This window comes from Cebus imitator, unplaced genomic scaffold (assembly GCF_001604975.1).
Source record: "Cebus imitator isolate Cc_AM_T3 unplaced genomic scaffold, Cebus_imitator-1.0 Scaffold104, whole genome shotgun sequence".
NCBI lineage: Eukaryota > Metazoa > Chordata > Mammalia > Primates > Cebidae > Cebus > Cebus imitator.
This window is the reverse complement of record NW_016107419.1, coordinates 5,231,244-5,249,403: the sequence shown is the minus strand read 5'-3', so window position 1 is coordinate 5,249,403 and position 18,160 is coordinate 5,231,244. Positions and strand designations below refer to the sequence as shown.

Below are 18,160 nucleotides of genomic sequence, written 5' to 3'. Positions count from 1 at the left end.
ATTTTTTTTTTTTTTGTAGAGTTGAGGGGTCTCACTGTGTTGCCCAGGGTGGTCTTGAACTCCTGGCCTTAAGCAATCCTCCCACTTCAGCCTACCAAAGTGCTGGGATTATAGGCATGAGCCACTGTGGCCTCAGTAAATAATTGAATGAAATAAAAATATGTTCTTGATATTACTGCATGATTTTTAAAAAATTCAGATTGGTGTTATCCACATGAATTTTTACCATATCCTCAGAAGAGACACTTGCAGTAATAAAAGTAAGGCAGCTTACAATAACTCACTAGCAGTTTTATTGCTTAAATAAAACTACAGTATTTCTTCCTGCAGTTATTTGAAATGTCTTTTTCTTTAAAGCTAAATGTTTATAAGCAGTAAGTACTTTACCAACTTAACCTTTAAGTACTTAGGTAACTTACAGTATAAGCCAAATATATCTATATACATATAAAATTAAGGAGAGAAATAGAAAAATACCTGGCAATCCTGCTCTGATTCAGTGTGATATTTTTAGTCATAAGTTGTTACGAAAACACTACAAAAGCAGTTTGATGCAGGACTCCTTTCTATATACAGATTTTATTGTCTTCAGTAATAAACTATCGTTGATTGGTTTTAAGAAAATATCCACTTGGGTCAAAATATGTATACCTGAACTATGTTAAAGAGCTGTTTTCCATTTTCTCCTTTCCTTTTTTCTTATATAATCAATACAGAATGGTTAGAGAAGGAAGGTTGCTTTTGGTCTAAGTATCAGATTATTTTATTGAGCTATAGAATTTGCATATCAGTACATTTAGTAGGCATTGGAACTCTTAAGGTTTTAATCCAGATTATCTCCTCTTTTCCTGAGTTTCTAAGGGCCATGATTATGAAGTCTCAGCAGTGTTTTGAACAAATAAAGTACACTGTAAATTAACCAGAAGGCAGTAGCTTTAAAGGAGTGCTCATTTTGCCTAAACCGCTGTTGCCATATTTAATATAATACTTTTGTATCTGATTCTGCTATGCTAAAGTATTTCAGTATTATGAGAATATGATTTATACATTGGATCCCCTTGTACTTTTTCTTTCTTTTGTCAAAATGTTACCATTATTGCTGGGATTCTAAGAAATCTCTACAAATGCCTCTGATAACGTCAGAAACAATTGGTTCTAATCCTGTGAACTCTCTTGTGAAGAAAGCATGAGACTCCTTCGGTTTAGAAGCCATATCTTTCAGGTCATCCAGAGGTGCCCAAGCCACACCAACAGAGAAGATAGTGATTCCTACAATGGAAACATTTTAAAGTGAATTAAAAACCAGGTCTACCTTATATTTAGAATTACGTCTATATGTTTTCCATACACTATTACATAGTTGCCGTGAAAACTGATTGCTAATTTCTGAACGATTAAATCCCCTGAACAAATTTTCACAGTCATTGTGACGAGAGTGGCAAAAGACTGGTCCAAACCAGAAGCTCTGCTGTATTTGTAGCTCACCACATTAACAGATAAGTCATCATGACTTATCTTGATAAAGTTCAATATCCATTCATGACAGAACACACCTAGTAAGCTAGGAAAAGAAGAAAACTTTTAACCTGATCCACAGTATCTTTTTAAAAATCTTTCAGTAAATGGAGATGGTGAACATTTTCCCTATGAGATTGGCCTATCATCAAACAGTATACTGGAGTCAGAGTCACAGTATATGAAAGCAAGAAAGAATGGCACAAGAGATGGGATAAGTAAATGGTAAAAGTGTTCAAAGGGTCTGAGGAATGGTGACTAGTCCTTTGGTAATAAACCTTCCATTTCTGTCTTTGTATTGGCAAACTGTAATAATTGGAAAATGTCAGTCTATAATTCCAAAGCAAAACTCTAGTGATTAAAAAATACTGCCCAAGAGGTATCTGTGAAACTGGAGTAATTTCCAGTTTCATTGAGGTATTCTATTTGCATTCACTTGAGTTACTAGAAGGCTTTTAGTACAACTGTACGTTTATTTAGGGTGATACTACATTAGTTGGATTCACCCTAATCCCAACTGTAGAAGTTTTCATTTAGCAGATTCTTTTTTTTTTTTTTTTTTTTTTTTTTGATTTGGCAAGGGGATGGAGTCTGGCACTTTTGTCCATGCTGGAGCGCAGTAGTACAATCGAGCCTCACTGCAGCCTCAACTTCCTGAGCTCAAACGATCCTCTTCAGCACCCCAATCCCCAAGTAGTTGGGACTACAGGTACGTGCCACCAAGCCCAGCTAATTTTTAAATTTTTTGTAAAGATGGGCTTTCACTGTGTTGTCCAGGCTAGTCTCATCTCAAATTCCAGGCCTCAAGCAATCCGTCTGCCTCAGCCTCCCAAAGTGCTGGGATTACAGGCGTGAGCCACCACACCCAGCCTCATTTAGCAGATTCTTAGTGTAGGGTACCGTCTATCTAATACTGGGTGCAATTTTCTGTAACTTTTGGAGTTTCTGTAATAGTTTTCCTCTACAGATCTAAGGCTTCATTCCCCTTCTAGTGGTATACAGTACTCAGAGTTGTAAACACATGAGATACACAGCAGGTTTAGATGATGTAAAAGCCACCTGGAATGATTTCCAATTGTTCCAATCTCCTTTCCTGACTCCCACTCCCTGGCAAAAAAAAAAAAAAAAGATTTTTTTTCCTGCGCCTCAGTTTTCCTCACTTTTGAGTTCTACATTCTAGTTCAGATTGTTTAGCTCAAGCCCAGCATATAATTAATTACAGTTTTAAAAAAATAATTGCACCACTCTACTCCAGCCTGGGCAAAAGAGCAAGAGCTTGAAAATAAAAACAGTTGTGATCTAGCCCTAAAAATCCTACCCTATTCTCTGGCTTTTGCAACTTTCAGTGTCACTAAGGGATAATTTTCACAAATCAATTTTGGTGTAGTCCAACCTCCTGAAGTTTAATCAACCTAATTCACTTTATCTGTAGCCTGAATAGAATCCTGTTAAGTTCAGGAAGCTTAGTATTAAGAAGTATGATAGTAAACAGGTCTTTCTGTCAATACAGATTAGTTGCTAATGTCTAAAAAATACTTTTTATAAGCTAGATATAGAGCGTAAATTGCATGTCTTCTCTGTCTTAATTCATCAGTATCTTTAAAAATACATAAGTACATTGGCAGAAGTACTAATGTGTAGAAAGGAAAAAGCTTAAGTCATTGGGAATTAAGTGGGGAAAAGGAGTGATAGAGAATATAGAAAAAGCAAGTCCATTGATTCTCCCTTCCTGTCACTCAGTTATATCCTTAGAAAGGGAATCTTAGCTTTTTGTTGGCCTATTTGATCTCAACAACACATTATGTTAATGTCTTCAGGAATGAGGCCTGTGCCAAAAGTAATATTAAGATTGGGGTGAGGAAGAAAGAAATCCTCCTTATACCCTTTTATAACACCAGATTGTGTTTTCATTATCTTAAGGGGGGAAAAAAGGAAGTTTCCTTTTTTTTCTTTTTGAGACAGAGTCTGTCGCCCAGGCTGGACTGCAATGCCACGATTTTGGCTTGGTGCAACCTCTGCCTTCTGGGTTCAACCAATTCTTGTGCCTCAGCCCCCTGAGTAGCTGGGATTACAGGTGTGAATTACCACACCCAGCTACTTTTTGTATTTTTAGTGGAGACTGGGTTTTACCATGTTGGCCAGGCTGATCTTGATCTCCTGACCTCAGATGACCCGCCCGCCTCGGCCTCCTGAAGTGCTGGGATTACAGGCGTGAGCCACTGCACCTGGCCAAGGAAGTTTTGATGGGATAGGTAAAGTCTACGGGAGACCTTATCTTAGGAAACTCATGCCAGACAAACTTTTACTGAAATAAAAGGGCTGGGTGTGGTGGCGCAGCCTGTAATCCCAGCACTTTGGGAGGCCAAGATGTGAGGATCGCGTGAGCCCAGGAGTTTGAGACCAGCCTGGGCAACAAAGTGAGACCCCCATCTCTACAGAAAAAAATTTAGAAATTAGCCAGGGGCAGTGGCATGTGCCTGTAGTCCTAGCTACTTGGAAGGCTGACGCAGGAGGATTGCTTGAGCCCAACAGTTGGAGGCTGTAGTGAGCTATGATCATGCCATTGCACTCCAGCCTGGTGACAGCAATAACCTGTCTCCCACACAAGAAAGTTAGGATAAATTACTGAATGGCAAATTCATGGTAGGTTTTGATAAACTGATTATTTGGAGATATAGTTCAAGTCTGAGCTATATGAGCACCTGTAACATTTCCTTAACATGACATGGTTCTAATGGCAGTTCTCCCAACAATACAGTGGTTAGGAGTGTGGACTCTGGAGCCAGAATGCCTAGGTTTGGATCTTGGCCTTGCCACTTACTAGATGTGTCATTTCCAGGAAGTTTGCTTCCTTATCTGTAGAATGAGATTAATAGGGCTGCTTTGACAGTTAATATTGGGTAAAGCTGCAGGTGTTCAATGAAATAAATGCTGATATTTTTATTTACTCCTAACATTCACTGAACCCCTTTTCAGTCCCCTTCTCCTACAAAGAACAAGGACCTTACCTGCATCATGTGCAGCAGCTGCAGGGCCTTGGACATCATCATAGGACTGCCCATCTGTGACAATTACTAGGAAGTTCTTGTTGGGGCTCTCCCTTATAGGGCCAAACACATTTCTAACAGTAAAGGAAATGGCATCACCAGTAGCTGTTCCACCACTCATATAGCGGATGTTTCTGATAACAGCTAGGACATTCTCTTTGGTGTTATAGTCAGTGAAACTGAATTCCATGTGCTGATCATAAGTAAACTGTACAGCAGCTATCTTGGCACCAATGTCCGAGATTTCAAAAGTCTTGGCTATGTTGGAAACAAATTCAAGCATGAGACGGAAATTGCTATCTCCAACACTGCTAGAGCCATCAATTAGAAAGGCAATGTTCACTGAGTTATAACAGGTCTTGCTGCACATCATTTGTTCATGAGTGCACAGCTTCTGTACTAGAGGCTTTACGTATTTTGTAGTGCCAAACCAGTTAGGCATGTGGTAAGAGAAGAAGCCATTATTCCGACAGACAGCCTAATGGGGGAGACAAAAGATATTCAAAAGGATCAAAAATTGTTTCTTCTTAAAAACTATGGAAAATCCTGAATGTTAAAATTAATCTAGATAAGAGGCAGTCAGCACTGCACTCAGAGGTCCAAAATGGAGTATCTATCACTGTAACAGAAGATAGCCCTCACCACTTTACCTTGTCAACAAATGAAACATCCTGAACCATCCCCAGTTCTTCAGGGATAGGCTTGGCCACAGAAACTATAAATACATTGACACCAAATTCTCTGGCCACAATGCCTGCTTCCTCGATGTCATCAGAAGGCCAACCATCAATAAATACCACCACCACTTTGGGGATCCCTTTTCTTACTCCAGCATCTACCGTGAAGAATTTCTGAGCAGTATGTTTCAAGGCTTTTCCTAAGTTTGAAAAAGAAGCAAACAAGTAGCATTTACCACTGCTCAAACCACATTTCTATTTCCCTGTAGCATTTGATGCTGCAAAGTTTAAGAATTATATAGAACTGGCAGTGGAGTGGGGATACGTACACAAATAGAAATCATATATAACCCAGTTCAGTAACAGATGCATCAGCTGGGAAAGTTTATCTACCAGGCCTATTTTTTTCTCTTCACAAACCATATTACTTCCCCCTCCACCTCCTAGAAGCCTCACATTTGCTTACCCCACATCAATCACCAGTTAGAAACACAAAACTGATTCCAACTTCTGTGCATGTGCTCTCTATGTAGGCCTTTGGTGACTGATTATTACCCCTAAGAAGTCTGTCTTCAGAGGCAACAGTAGTGCTACTCTCATTCTTTCTGCCGTATCTGCATTCATTACATAAGTCTGTTGATCTTTGCTTCTTTTTAGCATTACAAAGAGGTGCTTCTTCAACATTATATCTAGTCAATCCAGCATATGAGAATTCTAAATCACCATGCTTTATATTTTTTAAAATAAGAAATATCAACTTTGGTATACTTTCCATTATAAATTGAAAATTTATCTCAGATGACCAAATACCAACCTAGCCAAGATTTCAGTTCCAGGAGGAATTTCACATCTGCTCATATAAAATAGCATAATACCGTTTGACATGTCTGATCACTGATAACTCTCTCCTACATTACATCCCAGGTATAAAAGTCTACTTACCTGTATTGGAATTACCCCCTCTGAAACCTACTTCCTTTATGGCAAACAAAACATCTTTGGCTGATGTAAAGTTTTTCAAGTAAAATTCTATTTTGGGATGTTCACTAAGTGGAAGAAAGAAAATGTTATTCAGGGAGAATTAAAAAGGTAAAATAAGCAATATTACATGCCTTAAAAATCGTTTTAAAACCAAACAACACACAACTTTCTTAATTCCACAGTACATAGTTAACTAAGGGATTACATCTTTACTTGAATTATTGGGGATATTTCAGAGGTGTAACAATTGCTATATTGAGGATTTATTATATTCTGGGTAATAAGCCAAATGTATAACACTTGTATAACCTCATTATAGCTCTACAAGGTTGGAATTATTATCCCAGTTGTGTAAATGAAGAAACTGAGGCTCAGAGCATCTAGGGAGTTTGCCTGATGAAACAAAGCTGCATTTTAAATTCATGTTATCTGGCTCCAAAGTCCATGCCTAAACTATACGGAGCACTTAAAACCAGGCTTGGCTCAGGGCCTTGGGTTTAACAGAAGTCCACAGAGTTGGGCACCAGGTAGCCAAACTAAATTAGGAAGTGTCTGGGTATCAGACTAGGGTCTGTTCCAGTGTGGAACCCCACAGGCTCTAAGTAATGTGGATCTATTAAACCAGGTCTCTCTGTTCAGAAGAAACAATTTCATTAATGCAATGGTCAATATTTTTTAAGGGAAAAGGTAAAATGAATTATAAATTTAGAATATTGAATTTTTCTTATGATAACAATGATATTTGTGGATCTTAAAATTATGCGTATTGTAAGAGTTTTGAGATCTCATTTCCCATATTTAATATTAAAGGAATATCTTTTATGTAACTACTCTGTGTTCATCAGAGACCTTCTTGAGTATAAACAACCAAAGCACAATTTGTAGTGTTTAGTTTCTAGATGAGTCAGTATTTCATAGTGCAGAATTTTAAGATCCTAGCATTATCAGTAGCTAGTAAAGATTTTTTGAAGGAGAAATATAACACTGACTGTAATTCTGCATACATACCTGATGGAATATTGGGTCACAAAATCAGATTTTATGGGCTGAAAATCTTTTCACTTGTCACTTTTCAACTATCCAGATTATGATTAATAAAATTAGTCTCATTTTTGTATCCTATAACAGATATATTCTATTCTTTGACTTACATATAAACTTGACATGGTTTATTCTAATGGTCTTTCTAAAAGAGAAAAACTACAAACCAGCAAGTTACAAGAAGCTAGTATTTGTATGCATCTACAAGGTAATGAAGCTTTCATCTTCAAAAAGAATTGGGTCAAAGTAGTCAGAAAAAAGTATAAGACAAAAAGTACTGGAAGGGAATTTGACTCATGGGATGGCAAAATGTGCAATAAAAGTATGATAATTAAAGCAGGATAGAAAAAAAGTAAGGATTAGCATATGAATCAAAGAAATACACTTGCTCAAACTCAGGTATAAATGTGATACCATAAGTCAATGAAATAAAGAACCCATTTTTTTTAAAGGTCAGAGACAAATGGCTGAATTATGTAAAAACAGTTAAATTTTCTTCTCACATCAAAAAAATCTAAAGAGAAAGCCAATTGTAAAAAATAATAAATGAAATAGAAATTAATATCTGTAATAGTACTGTTTATATACCCTTATACACTGCTGTTAGTAGTTTAAATTAGTTCACCTTTCTAGGAAGCAATTTTGCTGTTTGTTTTTTTAGAAATGGGGCCTTGCTCTGTTGCCCAGGCTGGAGTGCAGTGGTGCCATCATAGCTCACTGCAGCCTTGAACTCCTGGGCTCGAGAGATCCTCACACCTCAGCCTTCCAAGCAGCTGGTACTACAGGCACGAACCACTGCACATGGCTCAATTTCACTATTTATATCAGAGGCCTTAAGTCAGAATCTCACTCCTAGAAATCTAACCTGATGAAATAATCAGAGATGGGCACAAAGATGATATAAGGATGTTTGTCACAATGTAGTGTGTAATGTAGTGAAAAAAACAATAAAAGAATGACTAATCATGCAGAGGAATATTATGAAATATTTTTGATGAATATTTGTGATATGAGAAAATGTTCAAAATACTAAAGGATGAAGAAACAGGATGCAAGGAATTTTTTATAGTCTGAGCTTTTAAAAAATAATACACACAGTCAAATATTTCCTTAAAATACTGAACAGGCCAGGTGTGGTGGCTCACACCTATAATCCTAGCAGTTTGGGAGGCTGAGGCGGGTGGATCACCTGAGGTCAGAAGTTTGAGACCAGCCTGCCAACATGGTGAAACCTCATCTCTACCAAAAATACAAAAATTAGCCAGTTGTAGTGTTTGCCTGTAATCCCAGCTAGTCAGGAGGCTGAGGCAGAGAATCGCTTGAATCTGGGAGGCAGAGGTTATGGTGAGCGGAGATTTTGCCATTGCATTCCAGCCTGGGTTAGGGCATATGTTTGAGGGAATTTTATTTTTTGTGCTTTAGAAAGGCTATGCTTTCTAAAGAGAATATGAAGAGCTAAAAAGAATAACAACAGAATAGGGAGGTGGAATAGGCATCTATCACTGCTTCTTTCTTCAGAAAAGAGAAATTAGGAATTGAGCAGAGTAGATAAGCAAAGGTGACTTGTGTAAGCAATAAGACTCTCCAGTCTACCTTCTGGTTCTTATATAGATAGCACACAGTTTTCTAAATTCTTTTATTCCAAAAAGGAGGCACTCAGATCTACTCAGTCTGCCTAGGCTGTCTTAGATCCTGAACTTACAGTTTGGGAATCCAGTGTGTCCATAACTCAAAATGTTTATGCTGAACTGACATTTACCCACTAAAAGGATCGATCATTGGTCATCATTCAAGACATCATTCAAATCTCCTCTCATTTGATTTTTTTTTTTTTTTTTTTAATGAGATGGAGTCTCACTGCCACCCAGGCTGGAGTGCAGTGGTACAACCTTGGTCACTGCAACCTCTGCCTCCTGGGTTCAAGTAATTCTCTTGCCTTAGCCTCCCAAGTAGCTGGGATTACAGGCGCATGATACTACGTCCAGCTAATTTTTGTATTTTTAGTAGAGACAGGTTTCACCGTGTTGGCCAGGCTAGTCTCAAACTCCTCAACTCAGGTGATACACCCACACACCTTGACCTCCAAAGTGCTGGGATTATAGGTGTCAGCCTCTGCGCAGGGCCTCATTTGATTTTGAATGTATCCAACACAAAGAAATGATCAATGTTTGAGGTGATGGATATGCTAATTGCTCTGATTTGACCACTATACATTGTATGCCTGAAAGCATCACTATGTATCCCATAAGTATACATATTATATGTCTATTACAAAATAAATACATAATTTAAAAAAAAATCTCCCATTTTAACAAGGTTGGTACCTGGCTTGAACAAGGCCCACATGTGGTCCTTCTGTTCCAATTCCCAACATTAGAGCCACTTTTCCAACAAAATTCTTCTGTAAATTAAATCGGCGCTGCCCAATATTAAAGCTTCCATCAATCAGAAATGCAATGTCTGCTTTACAATCTGCGAACACCAAAACCAATCCCCTCATTAGCAGTCTCAAGTAGAGGGAGGGAAAAAGCTACCTTCACAAATGGTGATCTTCATTCTTACCTTTATTGCCAGTTTTCTTCTCAGGTGTTTTCTTTAGTCGTTTACCTGAAATAAAGGATGCACTTGGCATTAACAAAAGGAAGATAGTTACATAGCAAGAAACTCACATGAGGAGGAGCTCATAACAACAGACTGCCATTCTTGAAAGGACTTAAAAAGAATTAGTTTCCTCAGGATTTTCTGGACTAGGGAAAGCAATGACCCAACAAATAAACAACTCAGTATGTAGGCTTACAAATTTGACATGCCTCTAATCCAGGACTTTGATACGCCAAACCCACAGGTGAGGCAGAAACATTAGGATCAACATTAGATCCTAATGTTCTTAATATCATTGACTTTAAAACTGCCATAGTCATGCATAAGGGGATCCCTGGCTGTTTCTCACAATAGACACATTTCTCACATTCCTTTTATTCACATGACAGTACAGTAATAGAATTTAATGAAGCAAATGGAACTAGAAGTTCATGGTACTTTGACCATTTCTTAGGTGTAGTTTATCAAATCTGGGAGAAGATAGGAGTACTTTAAGATAATTATTGGGCTAGGTGCAGTGGCTCGTGCCTGTAATCCCAGAACTTTGGGAGGCTGAAGTAGGAGGACTGTATGAGGTCAGGAGTTCAAAACCAGCCTGGGCATCAGAGCTAGACCTCTGTCTCTAGAAAAAAGTAAAAAAATTAGCTGGGTGTGGTGGCTTGTGCCTATAGTACCACCTACTCAGGTGACAAAGGTGAGAAGATTACTTGAGCCTAGGAGTTTAAGGCTGTAATGAGCTATGATTGTACTGCTGCACTCCAGCTTGAGCAGCAGAGTGAGACCCTATCTTTAAAATATATACATAAAATTGAATGTTTCCATATGTAATATACCAGTAAACTTAAGATATTTGCTTTGTTTCTCTTTAATATCAAATTTCTTTATGGAACTCTTCTATCAACAACACATTTATTCCTAACTTCCAAATGCTGTGCTGGGCAACTAGGAGATAGGTTTCATAGTACATACCTGTTGGTGGATGTGCTGTGGACACTGCTTGTCCTGTGGCCTCCTGTGTACTACTTTTGCCTTCTGTTAAAATAAAAATAAGCTTATTTTTTTCCGTTTCCTTCTTTACCAAAGTATTAAGGATCTAATTCAGGGCTCTCTAGGATGACAAATGTAATAGGGAAATGGTAATGGTAGTTACAAACATCCTGCTGCATGCTAGTTTCAGAGAACCAAAATGCTTATCCATTGTATCTTTAAAGGATCATTCAGTAGTTTTTCAGTTCTTTGGTAAGTGTCCAGGCATTCTGCAGATAATTCAAGTTTCTATTGCCATCATCTGCCAGTAAGATTGTCTTCTATTACCTAAATTTGGTTTCAGTGGGTACTTGACCCCTCAGTCTAACCTGCAGTTTACCTCTATATGTCAACTTCAGTCTCGATCACAGGTTTTTCCATCAGGGTTAAAAAGACTGGGCTAAGAAAAGCAGAAAACTTTTGTGGGGGTGGGAGAATATTACAGAGTGAGAACAATAATTATACCTACTAGTCACTGTGAAAGAAGCAGACCATCTAGAAAGCATTTGAGACTGGATGCCATTGGCATCTACTGAGGAATAGTTTTCTCGACCAGGTAGGCTATAGACTCGCACAGGTCCCCCTGAGTTGCTGATTACTCCCCTGCAACACAAGAAAAGCAGGTGGGACACTATCCACACTTTTTCAGGGCATCCCACTGACACATAGCGCCATGTTGTATCTATTGCTTTGATTAATCAAGAAAATAGCTCATCAGGGAAGTAATCTAAAGATGCTGCTATTGATTGATGGGTGGATGGATTGAGATCTAGTCTAGCTCTGTAGCCCAGGCAGGAGAACAGTGGCACGATCTCAGCTCACTGCAACCTCTGCCTCTTGGGTTCAAGCAATTCTCCTGCCTCAGCCTCCTGAGTAGCTGGGATTACAGGCACACACACCATATTTGTCTAATTTATGTATTTTTAGTAGAGACAGGATTTCACCATGTTGGCCAGGCTGGTCTCGAACACCTGACCTCAAGTGATCTGCCCGCCTCAGCCTCCCAAACTGATGGGATTAGCCACCATACCCGGCTGCTGCTAGCCTTTTAAAAACTTGTTTACACAATAACAAAATTTGCCTGGAAAAAATGGTTGTGTGTTGTTAAACTTCTTAAGTGTTGATAAGAATACATTTGTAATATCCCATTACCTACAACCTAGAAATTCAGAGCACCAAACAATTTTCCTGAGATACTCACTTTAACTACATGCTCTTGGACTGCGTTTTTATTTTTATTTTTATTTTTTATTTTTATATATATATTTTTTGAGACAGAGTTTCGCTCTTGTTACCCAGGCTGGAGTGCAATGGCGCGATCTCGGCTCACTGCAACCTCCGCCTCCTGGGTTCAGGCAATTCTCCTGCCTCAGCCTCCCGAGTAGCTGGGATTACAGGCACGCGCCACCATGCCCAGCTAATTTTTTGTATTTTTAGTAGAGACGGGGTTTCACCATGTTGACCAGGATGGTCTCGATCTCTTGACCTTGTGATCCACCCGCCTCGGCCTCCCAAAGTGCTGGGATTACAGGCTTGAGCTACCGCGCCCGGCTGCATTTTTATTTTTAAAGTATCATACTGGCTATTCTGCAGGATAGCATGGCACTTGCTAACCATAGGCACTTGACAACTTGACAACTCAAGTTTGACTTGAATTGTAAGATACTTGACAACTCTCTAAGTTCAGTTTCTTCATCTGTAACTTGAGTAAAATTCTACCTACCTTGTAGAATTGTGGTGGAAGTTAAAACAATAGCTGGCACATAGTAATAACTCAGTAATATATCACATGATTAAGAATGTTTTAGAATCACAGGAATCTAGCCATCAAGAAGTAATGCAATTTGCTTTTTGTCAGAAAACTTCCCATGTGTATTTGGTGTTTCAAGTATATCCAGGAGAACCTTGAAAATATATCCATTTTCTGTGGTCACAATGGCACCAAAAGAAAGAATGCAGGGAGGAAAGGGATCCGGATGGCTAAAGCAGAAAAGGAAATAATCATGTATGCATTTCTCTCCCACCTTGGTGTGTTTGGGCTTACCTGTGGACAGCAGCCCCACATATACTCGATACAGAAGCATATACTATGTTCCCATACACGGAGAATTCCTCAAGAGGGCAGCCCCCTGGGCAGAGGACATCGGCTTTCTCTTTCCTGATGTCCAAGCCTCTGGTAAAACACGTAATAGCAATGGGAGCTAAAGAGAGAGGAGATAATATTGTAAGCATTCTTAGGACTTCTTGGGGCATAGTGGTGGGGAGACTACCATGTGGGATTTAAGTTTTACTTCCATAATTTCTACACTTCTAGTTAAGAATATTGACTTACATTCCATTCCAAACCATTCCAGATTTTGGCAAGCCACAAGGTTGTTTTCCAATTTAATATAGTCCCCAGCTACTTTAAAAGTCTAATGTGAAAGTTCGGTTTTTTGCTTTGCTTTTGTTTTTGAAATGGGGACTTGCCAAGTTGCCCAAGCTAGGCTCAAATTCCAGAGCTTAAGTGATCCATCTCCAACTCCCTAGTAGCTGGGATTACATGTATGCCACTGTGTCTGGCTTCTCAGTTCTTAATCAGGTTGGAAATACATAATTGGAAATATATCTGAACTAGAAAATAAAAGTCACTTAATATTTATTAATTCTAAAAATAGAAAAAGTCTTGGCTGGGCATGGTAGCTCATGCCTATAATCCCAACACATTAGCAGGCCAAGACGAGAGGATCTTCTTGAGTCCAGGAGCTCAGGACCAGTTTATACAACATAGCGAGACCTCATCTCCTATAAATTTTTTTTTTTTTTAAATGGCCACACATGGTGATGCATGCCTGTACTCCCAGCTACTAGAGAGGATGAGGTGGGAGGATTGCTTGAGCCCAGGAGTTCAAGCTTGCAGTGAGCTATGATTGTATCACTGTACTCCATCCTGGGTGACAGAATGAAATCTTGTCTTCAGAAGAAAAAAGAAATTTTAAATCTCAACTTTGGTGACACTGTGTTCATTGTTGCTTGAGGTAAAGATAGTAAATCTGGATTGAGCCTTTGCGGAATATTTTCATGGACATGTGCACAAATCAAAGCCATCCTTTCCTACAAAGCCATCCTTTCCATTTATCCTAGTTAGCCTACAAATGCAGATCCTTAAAATCACATGTTAAGGAAACCAGCAAAAAGATGCTTAGATTCACAGAAAGTTATTTAACTCGATTATTCACTTTACAAATGAGAAAATTAAAGTCGTAGGGTTAATTTGCCCAAACATTCTACAACTCCCGAAGGACAGAAAACAGAAAAATGAATCCCTTCAGAATAGAGCATTTTTATCTAAATTGAACCTGATTATTTCCACTCCAGATCTGTCCAAAACGATTTATCAGGCAGTGGATGCATTTTTAGACAGCACTGTTAATATTCTCAAGTTAAAGAATCAAAGTTTACTATAAATGATATTAGGAAGAGACAAGTTCTTGGCAGCAAGTAACAAGATAACAATATAACATGTTAATTTACTGTCAATACTAAATTGAGATTATTAAATACTATTTTTCAAACATGGGAAGTTGTGGTTATCCAAACCTTTCTGAAACATATATTAATTTCAAAACCTTTTTTTCCAAGGCAGAGGAATGCTTTCTGATCATTTGCCCAACTGAGTACCTTGCCTCTGACACCCTCCTCAGTGAGCTTTGTGGTCACCGGTACCCTGGACTTTACATTCCATGGAAGAGAAGGAAGGATGCAGGCGCAATGCCCATTTCTTAGCTCTGAAACAGCCTAGAGAGCTGAGAAGTTAGAATCCTTACCCCCAAACAGCCTCATACCTATCATCAAACAGCCTTAATCCTTCCTCCCATTTCCGCTGAGGTGGGGGTGGCAGCAGAATGCGGTGCTGAGACCCACCGTCTTTAGCAGCGAACACTGACTTTTGTTAAGTGCAGCGGGAGAAATACAGCCGTGTGCGATACTTACCCTCATTCCTATTTTCAAGGAAAACAAACGGTAGATCTTAGGAAAGCGCTGCCTTTTACATCGTAGAAAATACACCAAACTACACATCCGTACCCGGGCCTATCTACACTTGGTACAAACTTTTTAGACTCTCTCTCATGTGGAATGAGACCGCAAGTGCTTCCGATTACAGAGGTTAAACCTAGAAACATCCCTAGCGAGTCAAACAAGGTGGGACAGCGACGTTCGCCTCCCTCTCTCTGGGCTACTGCAGCCTGAAGTCGGGTCTGGCGGCTTCTCCTCTGCCCCCAACACAGCGGAGCCCGGAACGCGTGCGCTCCTCGGCGGGGTTCAAGTCCTCCTGCCCCTACGTCCCGCTGCCCGCGCTCGGCGGGTCTGGGGTCTGGGGCTGTGGGTTGGTCTGGAGGAGGCGTTCTTCCTAGTGTTCTGGGAGAACGTCCCCCCCACTGGACCCTAGCGGCCCCTTCCCGTGGGAGAAACAGGTGAGCAGCAGCAGATCGGCTGCAGCGGTTAACGCGGGCGCGTCACACGGCGGCTCCAACCTTCGCGCGTTCTTTCTCTGGCTCTCAGGCCGACTCCCAGGGGGCTGGATCTGAGTCCCGCTAGTTCCCGCTGGTGTTCAGCCCCTGCGACCGCCTGGACTCACCCCAGCTCCCCGACTCACCGGCTCCCTCGCTGCCCATGGGCCCCGGCAGTAGCAGCAGACACACACCTGTGAAGAGAGAAGCGCGAGGGCTGACTCCAGCCTCCACCCCGCGGAGCAAGGAGCCGGGGTCGTGAGGGGCGAGCACCCACCGAGGCAGAGAGTCGGGCTCCAGGCTGCGGACATGGTGACTGAGATGCTGCTCCGACCTGGGAGAGAGGGAGAATGCGGGCAAAGCCAGGTGCGGGGGACCCCGCGCGCCACCTCCTCAGAGCCCCGCACCCCTCGGACCCCCGGACGCGGCGCAGGGGACAGAGGCCGCTGCTCCAGGCCAGCGACCCTCTAGGTCTGCAGGAGGCGCCTCGGTGGCAAATCGAGCCAAGCCCAGGAACAGTGTGCAACCCCGCAGCGGGGAGGGGGCGCCTATACCAAGACTGACAGATAGGCTGGGAGGACAGAGAAACAGGGACAGAGGCGTCAGGGATCCCTCGCTCCTGAGCCCGCAGCCCGGGGCTCCGCACCTGCGCGAGATCCGCCTGGCTGCGCCGAAGTGCGGAAGGCGCGGCCGTCGCGGCCGCTATAAAGGCTGGACCGCGCGCATGAGCACTGTGTTGGGGGCACGGGGGGCACGGGAGGGCGCGGGAGCCGGTCCTCCGGGGCTGGGCGGCGACCTTCCAGCTCCGCCCTCGCCCCCTCCCGGTCCTGGGGTGAGGCCGGCGCGGAGGTGACTCCTCCAGCAGCGTGGGCTCGGCCATCTGGACGCGGCGCGGGTCCCTGGAGGGGGCACGAAGGTCCCCGCGCCGGCGTCTCAATGAGTGCGGGAGGGCCCGACGGCGGGAGCAAAGGTCTTGTCAGTTCTACTCTTCGGGGATCAGGGCTGCTGGGGCAGCGGCGGCCGCCACCCGCCCGGATGCTGCCAGGTCCACGCGGTCTGAGAACCGAACTTCCCAGCTTGGTGCTCTGGTGGAAACAGAGTTCCTACTTCTGTACTAAAACCACCCTGGGTTTGGTCAATGCCTGCCCCGTTTTCGTTAGAAACCCTGTCAACTGACTGCTAATCTTTTGGACCTTAGGGATTCCGCCTTGCGCCTTTGTTTCTGCTGGGGTCCAACTTTCCCCATTGGCTCCATTTGCGCTCCTGACTAGGGCCACGCGTGGGAGGTGGTCCAGACCCCGGACAGCCGGTACCTTTGCTTCTTTTTCACCTCAGGAAGAATATTTATGCCTAATTGCCTTTCCAAATTCCCAGACTTGGTGTCTTGTGACTGCACAGAATCGCAGATTTGATAATGTGTTCTCCTTCTCCCCCCACCATCCCGCTAACGTTTTATAAATGGAAATGGAGAACGAGCAGAATTCTTGAGGAGTGTCAGTGACAGGCCACCTGCATGGCAGCGGAAGAACCAGACCCAGGCTCAGACGCTAACCTTCCTGGTACAATATCAACTTTTTCAAATAGTCTTATGTAGTTATAATTTACATGCCATAAAATCATCCATTTTGAGTGTACAATGATGTTTAGTAAATTTGCAGAGCTGTACAAGCCAATTTTAGAATACTTTCATCCTCCGCAAAATGATCCCTTCTCGCCATTGTCTGTCAACACCTTCTTCCACCCCTAATCCTAGGCAAACACTAATCTATTTCCTGTCTCTATAGATTTGCCTTAATGGTCATTTCATATAGATGGAATCATACATTATGGGGCTTTTTCACTGCACATAATGCTTTTGAGATTCATCCATGAGGCATTATAGAAGAGTACTTCGTTTCTTTTTATTGTTGAAAAGTATTCCCATACCATTTTATACTGAGAAACAAATACACCACCAACACTTGGAAGCCAACTAGTGTAGTAGTCTTAAACACAACTATCTTTCTGATTGGAATGATTTAGTATTTCTATCAAGCAACTAAGGAGTGTTAACTAAGGAGTGCTGATTCATTCCCTTTACTATCTGAATATCTTCTGGAGGGAAAGAGACCAAATAACATTTGTGGGCTGGGAGGTTTTTCATGTTTATTTTCATGGCTATTTTCAAGATTTACTCCCCTCCCTCATAGAGAGAATTACCCTTTTCTTAGAAATTCAGTCATCTAGCCACTGCCCCTGATATTTTCCGTGGAAGAAATTTCAAGCCTTAGGACAATTAAAGCTGTCTTTTTCATTATTGTTTATTGAGTGTCCTCAATCAGGGTTGGATAACCTCCCCTAATTAGGCTGGGCAAATTGTCATGATGCTATATAATTAGAAAGAGTCCATATTTGGAAAAAAACCTACCACTTCACAGCTCAGCAGGCAGGTCTCAAATGGCCAAAGGGGTACATGCTATTCAGAGCCCCCACAGGGCACAGGCAGCTCTTCTGTGATGTAATTTCACTGAATGATTTGGCAGAGTCAAAATTATGCAGCTGTTTCCATGACAGACCCTGAGTCTGTAACTATTAAAAAATAAAGGAAATACCTCATTGAGTTTCATGGTTGTTTACCCAGCTTCATCTTAATTATTTTGTTTTGAAATATTTAAGAGAAGTTACTCTGTCTTTATTATTTTTTTCTTTTTGGAAAGGCCAACCAAGGAGGGTAGAAGAATGGGGCTTAGACTCATTCTCAGCCAGTTTGTATCTCATGCTTATTATAAGTGTATTGAAGAAA

At 41.4% G+C, this 18,160-nt stretch overlaps 1 protein-coding gene across 2 annotated transcripts; it reads right to left on the bottom strand.

Annotated features, from left to right (window-relative positions):
- Positions 1-358: 358 nt before the first annotated feature.
- COCH (cochlin) lies at positions 359-16,112 on the bottom strand. 2 transcript variants are annotated; one of them, XM_017537582.2, is made up of 12 exons: positions 16,025-16,112; positions 15,656-15,712; positions 15,507-15,572; positions 12,933-13,089; positions 11,358-11,491; positions 10,832-10,894; positions 9,824-9,868; positions 9,586-9,733; positions 6,182-6,285; positions 5,213-5,439; positions 4,524-5,040; positions 359-1,269 (listed from the first exon to the last, which is right to left on the bottom strand). In XM_017537582.2, the coding sequence occupies exons 2-12, from the start codon at positions 15,687-15,689 to the stop codon at positions 1,094-1,096; spliced, it is 1,671 nt and encodes a 556-aa protein (XP_017393071.1). In that variant the 5' UTR covers positions 15,690-15,712; positions 16,025-16,112; the 3' UTR covers positions 359-1,093. The 2 variants fall into 2 exon arrangements, with proteins under 2 accessions (XP_017393071.1, XP_017393072.1); XM_017537583.2 differs by having other exon boundaries at positions 15,525-15,572; positions 16,025-16,111.
- Positions 16,113-18,160: the final 2,048 nt, after the last annotated feature.

Coding starts and splice junctions, on each gene's coding strand:
- COCH (XM_017537582.2), bottom strand. CDS start 15,689: ATGTCCGCAGCCTGGAGCCCGACTCTCTGCCTCG. Junction 15,573..15,655: donor GAGCCCGACTCTCTGCCTCG/GTGGGTGCTCGC, acceptor CTCTCTTCACAG/GTGTGTGTCTGCTGCTACTG. Junction 6,286..9,585: donor GTGGGCCTTGTTCAAGCCAG/GTACCAACCTTG, acceptor TCTTCCACTTAG/TGAACATCCCAAAATAGAAT.